Genomic DNA, 6,419 nt, shown 5'->3' with positions numbered 1-6,419 from the left:
TTAATGATCATTTTAGTCATTTTAATTTAATGTAGCTTTATATTATACTTACATTTATACTTTTTTTTTTTCAGTTAGTTGCCAACGCATAGTGTATAGGTGCATCAGTGTAGTTTTAGTATTATTTATATAATATTATAACATTAAATCATTAGCTTTTATTTTAATATTTTCAGCTTTAGTTTAAGTTTTAGTAATTTAGTTATGTGCTTTTTAAATTAAAATTATTATTATTAATTTTTTTTCAGTTTTAGTAATTGTAGTACTTCAACTAACTTATTTTATTTCAGTTACTTTTTTATTTAATATAATATATATAATATAATATAATAAAAATAGTTTTTGGTAACTGAAATACAGATGAATTATATTATACTTAAGTGCAACATAATATAATATAATATAATAAAAATAGTTTTTGGTAACTGAAATACAGATGAATTATATTATATTATAAGTGCTTAAGTGCATTATATAACAACAATATCAAAGCAAGTGATTTTTATTTTCAGGGTATATGCATGTTTAAAAAATGAAATGCATAACCTTAATAATATATTTTAAATTAATAAATATTATTGCGTAATTAAAAACATATCAATGAGTCACACTTTGGAGGTGCAGTAGAGGCAAAATTGAGGGGAATATTTCACCTCCTCAGTCTTCCTGCGCAGTATAAGTTCCTGTTGTCTCTTTTGAGCTTCAAGCAGTTTTAGCTGATGCTGTACAAGAGAAAAACACACAGCACACAATGTATTTCACTGTCAGTTAGCTCTTTCATGCTGCATTAGTGTTATTCTCCCATCATGCACCTCTTGTTTGCGCTGGTCCTTCTTAAGTGTGGCGATCTCTCGGTTCCTGCGGGATTCGGCCATCCTGCTCTTCTCCTGCTGCTCCTTCATCTGCTTCATCAGACGCACCTGGCAACAGCCACCATAGCAACAGTCAGCTCATTTCAGTACTGGATTAGCTGTAGGATTCAGGCCATACACATTCATTAGATCAGAGTGTGGACTTGTTTGCAATAGCTATCATACTACTTATATAACACATAAGGAGAATAGTAAAGTAGTATGAAATTCTATTAATGTTATAGTTCAAGTCTTAGAATTATCTTAACTTTTCTCATGTAATATTTTTTTACACACACATATATACATTATATATATATATATATTCATGCATTTTCATGAAGGGTAATAATTCTGATACTGATATTATATCTGGAATTGCCAATTTATAAAAATAATATACTACAATATAAATTTAAATGAATTTGAACTATTGATTTTTCTAAAAGATGTTGATTAGTAGTACACTTGTGTGCTTATAACACAATGATATAATTTTGGATGTCAAACAATTTAGTGCAGATTTTGAGAAAAGGAGCCAATTCTTCAATGATCTCTGCAGTATGTTGGTGTAGGGGGTGCTGCGTCTGTGGACCACTAGGAGGCGCTGTTGATAATCAAATATTTTATGTTGTAACGGTGATTCAGCATGTTTCAGTGATTCAGTGCACAGCCATGTCTCCATGTTGACTCTCACTTTGGTTTTCTTCATATCCGCCAGATCCAGCTGTAGTTTCTTCAGTTGCTTCTCGTACTGTGACTGGTTCTTCAGTAGACGAGCGTGTTCCTTCTGAGCCGCCTGTAGTTTCTGGAGCTCTTTGTTCATGACGCTGAGTTTCTTCTCATACTCTGCTTTTATCCGTTTGGTCTTGTCCTCAGAGCATGACTCCACAGAGCCTAAAACAACACAAAACAAACATACCGCAACAAAACAAAATAAACAACCCCCCACAAAACAAAATACAACAAAACATAACATAAAAAACAATACAAAACAAAACAAACAAAAAGCCCCACAAAACACAACAAGACAAGACAAAACATGAAACAACACAGAACAAAACAAAACAAAAACCCCCACAAAACACAACAAGACAAGACAAAACATGAAACAACACAGAACAAAACAAAACAAAAACCCCCACAAAACACAACAAGACAAGACAAAACATGAAACAACACAGAACAAAACAAAACAAAAACCCCCACAAAACACAACAAGACAAGACAAAACATGAAACAACACAGAACAAAACAAAACAAAAAACCCCACAAAACACAAGACAAGACAAAACATGAAACAACACAGAACAAAACAAAACAAAAAACCCCACAAAACACAAGACAAGACAAAACATGAAACAACACAGAACAAAACAAAACAAAAAACACGAAACATAACACAACAAAAACAAACCATAACATAAAAAACAATATAAAACAAGCAAATAAACAAAAACAAGAAACAAAACAGAATTTCTTTAGCTTTTATCAGTCCTGACGCAAACATGATCTACACGCTAGGAGCACTGAATGTGTGTTAGAAGCCATGGCTCCGAAATTAATTTAATAACTTATTTCGTCTTATCACATTCAAGTTATCATGAAATTTACGCTATTTATGAATGTTTCTGGCCTCATTGTGAATGATTAATTACTGCATGCCCAAAGAAACACTTTAATAATCTCTCTTTAAACTTCAATAACTAAGTCAAAAAAATACTTATTTTTAACCCCTCCCCCAAATTACCAGGCTGCATTCTGGTAGCAGTGCCCACTTTTTAAAACTCAATCTATTCCTGATGGATACAAATAAAAACCTACACTTTTCTTCTGGTTAAACATATGGCAAACATGAAAACTAAAATGGGCTGTTGCTGGCATGTTACGTTTATATTAATTTGACCCCAGCATCGTGCATCACGGCGTAGCGGTGGTATATGTGTCCTTACCCATGTTGTGCAGCACACGGTCTCGCTCCAGCTGCGTGTCTCTGATTTTGCTCTGCAGCATCATGAGTTTCTGCTCATACTGTTGTTTGAGCGTGTGCAGACGTCTCTGACTGTTCTCAAGCTCATCGATCAGCTTCTGCTTGATGGCGATCTCACACGTGATGTTGGCCAGATCTGCCTGGAAGTCCTCTAATCAATGCAAAAACAATACAAACACTTATGTTTACAAAAAGACGGGCATTAAAACAGGCAACATTTTAAAATTGAAATTGGTTTAAAAAAGCAGAACTATATGTGACCCTGGAGCACAAAAGCAGTCTCAAGTCGCTGGGGTATATTTGTAGCAATAGCCAAAAATACATTGTATGGGTCAAAATTATTTTAAATTTTTTTTTTTTTTTACTTTTATGCCAAAAATCATTAGGATATTAAGTAAAGATTATGTTCCATGAAGATATTTTGTAAATTTCCTACTGTAAATATATCACAACTTAATTTTTGATTAGTAATATGCATTGCTAAGAACTTCATTTGGACAACTTTAAAGATGATTTTCTCAATATTTAGATTTTTTTGCACCCTCAGATCCCAGATTTTCAAATAGTTGCATCTCGGCCAAATATTGTCCTATCCTAACAAACCATACATCAATGGAAAGATTATTTATTCAGCTTTCAGATGATGTATAAATCTCAATGTTTGAAAAATTGACCCTTATGACTGGTTTTGTGCTCCAAGGTCACATATGTTATGTGCTATATTGTATATTTACAAAATAGCAAAACTCTTGTACTTCTTTAATTAAAAATAAATAGATCTGGCTTACTAAAATCATGTTTTATATTATCATATAGCTTTCGTACTAGTATAAATCTCTAAAAAGCAGTCATTTTATAAATCATATTGAGGTAAAGTTATTATTTCACAGTAAACATCAGTACCCTGCTCATCCAGGTCAGAGTCAGACTCATCTGAGCTCTCCTCTGCATCCATTTCCTCTTCCTCAACTTCCTCCTCGTCTTCCTCTCCATCCCCCTCCTCACGGTCACTGGCCTCCTGAGGGAAACCATTTCATGTCAAAGACTGAATGATGAGCTCCGCCTTTAAAATGTGTTCTGATAGGGCAAGCGGGCTGTCAATCATACCATCTCTGGCTCTTGATTGGTGGATTCTAACCGCTCTCTCTCGCTAATCTTCTGTTCGCCGTCATGTGTTTCATCTCTGTTGGCACTGCAGGGGGAAATCAAAACTAGGAATTAAAATCTGTTTTGTAATGTTTTTCAACATATGCTTTTTTTATAAGCAGCATAGATTGTCTGAAACAAAACAGAAAATTAGGAGGGAAGGAAAGATGGTATTATGACAGAAACACATGATGCAACAGAAAAGTTAAATGGTAACATTCAAAAGTTAATCAATTAATCAATTCTCAGTTGCTTATTTGCATGCCTATTATTAACACATTAGCTGTTTATTAGTGCTTATAAAGCACATATTCTGCATGACCATATTCTACATCCATAATCCTTCCCAATACCTAAACTTAACAACTACCTTACCTATTAATAAGCAGCAAATTAGGAGTTTATTGAGGCAAATGCTGCAGTTAATGGTTTGTTAATAGCGAGAACTGGACCTTAAAATAAAATGTAACCAAATCTTCCTCTCTAGTTTACTTACACCATTTATTAAAAGCATTAAAAAAATAGAAATTGAAATGTTGCCTTGGCAACTAACTGAAATATAATACGTTTAAGTTGATGTGCTAAAATTATTAATACTGAATACTACAATTTAATACTAATATAATAACTATGACTACGATTAATAAAACAAAATTGATAAAAACTGATAAAAATGAGAAAAGCACATTAAAACAACATTTCTAAAACTAAAAGTAAAATGAAAACTGAAAATATAAAAATTAAATCTAACTCAAAATCATTAATGATTGCTATACCATTATATAAATAATACTAAATTAACCCTGCATCAGAGGATAGTCAATCATAACAGAGGTCATTTACATACAGTCATCAAAGTACAGCAGCAGAGAAAGAACGAAAAATCATCATAAAAAAATAAATGTCCAGTGTTTATGGTAAGAGAATTACAAGTAAACCTTGTTTGGTGAAATATGTGTTGGTGAAATGTCACCCAGACAAGTTCTTACAAGATTTTGTGAGATTCACCCACTGCTTTAAGGTGTATTTGAAAAAAAAAAAAAATAATAAATCAAAAGAAATCAAAGTACACAAATGAAGTATAAACATTTTGTGGGCTGTTCTCCAAGACTGGAAACTACCTGCTGAGAGACAACCAGAATTTAAAGATTACGAGCAGCGATGAAACACAGGGGGTTATGGGTAATTATAGAGGGCAGCGAGGGGAAAGAGAGACACAGGGACAAACCTGTCTTCCTCCACCTCTTCCTCCTCATCCTCCTCTCGCTTGTCACTCAGCAGCTGCTGGAGTCTTCAGCGGTCAGAGGTCAGAGGTGAAGGGTGAAAGAGAGGAAACGAGGAGCACAGAGAGACAGAGAGAGAGGGTACGGTACACACATTAGTAAAGATGGCTGGTGATCACATGGAAATGTTCAATGTGGATAAGGACACATCATATTAAAAGATATTATTGCTGATATGATATCCCTGTAGGTTTTTTTTTGTGCAGTTTTTGCAGTTTTTCCCTAGTTATTTTAGTCCTCCATTGCATAAAACAATACAAAACACTGAGGAAAAACAACAACAACAACATCATTTTACAAAAAATATCACAAATAAAGGAAGCTTTTAGAACTGATTCAACAAAATGGAGAGCAAGTGTTATGCATTAAAGGTAGGGATGCACCGATACCGATACTGGTATCGGTATCGGGCCCGATACTGAGCTCCTGTACTCGTACTCGTTAAAATGCCCCGATACCAAACGCCGATACCACACAACATGTGATAAGCACCATATTCAAACAAAGAAACACCAACAACAGAACAACAGAGAGCAGAAAGGAGTTAAGGATGTCTACTACGAAGTATATGTATGCAATGAATATAACGTTAAACATTCAGTATTAACGCCTGTATAGCTGTTGTGCGCGAGCTGATAAACAAAGCACGCTGAGTGGATTGAGCGCGCGGCGGCGCAGATGCGCGAGCTTGTCGAGTGAATATATCTTTCTCACAGACATCACTGGAAAGTTTGTAGTTCGGTAGGATATGTCAAAAACAAGTAAGTAAAACAATGCACAAGTTACTTAACGGTAGGGAGAGAGAGAGAGAGAGAGAGCGCGCACTTCTGTTGTGTGATCTTTGATGTTCACTCACTAAGCACACGCATCATTTGAATTAAAACGAAATCGTAAAAATAAAACCATTCATAGGGGCATTCACTATAAACATCATTTATTTTCAACCTTAGGCATACACGACTTAATGGGCGAAAGTGAATCTAGCAGCCTGTATGAAATGCGCTAGGCTGTACTATTCTGCATCAGTACAAATACCTGCATGCTTCATGAGCGTTTCTGCATTATATGAGTGGCTTTAGAAAATAAATCGCAGCACGTTTCAGATGAAAAAACGCGACTTCTATTTCTGAAAATATCACAGTTAGGAGA

At 34.5% G+C, this 6,419-nt stretch overlaps 1 protein-coding gene across 1 annotated transcript in view; it reads right to left on the bottom strand.

Annotated features, from left to right (window-relative positions):
* Positions 1-6,419, bottom strand: part of LOC107679972 (kinesin-like protein KIF21A) — a 67,675-nt gene that overhangs the window by 22,030 nt on the left and 39,226 nt on the right. Inside the window, exons 12-18 of the mRNA XM_016475707.1 lie at positions 5,216-5,278; positions 3,949-4,033; positions 3,745-3,859; positions 2,804-2,992; positions 1,549-1,748; positions 813-920; positions 654-722 (exon numbers count right to left, since the gene is read on the bottom strand). Of these exons, the coding sequence (XP_016331193.1) occupies positions 654-722; positions 813-920; positions 1,549-1,748; positions 2,804-2,992; positions 3,745-3,859; positions 3,949-4,033; positions 5,216-5,278 (829 nt within the window). The remainder of the gene's footprint in view (positions 1-653; positions 723-812; positions 921-1,548; positions 1,749-2,803; positions 2,993-3,744; positions 3,860-3,948; positions 4,034-5,215; positions 5,279-6,419) is intronic.

Source organism: Sinocyclocheilus anshuiensis, unplaced genomic scaffold (assembly GCF_001515605.1).
Source record: "Sinocyclocheilus anshuiensis isolate Anshui unplaced genomic scaffold, SAMN03320099.WGS_v1.1 scaffold528, whole genome shotgun sequence".
NCBI classification, from domain to species: domain Eukaryota; kingdom Metazoa; phylum Chordata; class Actinopteri; order Cypriniformes; family Cyprinidae; genus Sinocyclocheilus; species Sinocyclocheilus anshuiensis.
This window is presented reverse-complemented; position numbering and strand designations above follow the sequence as displayed.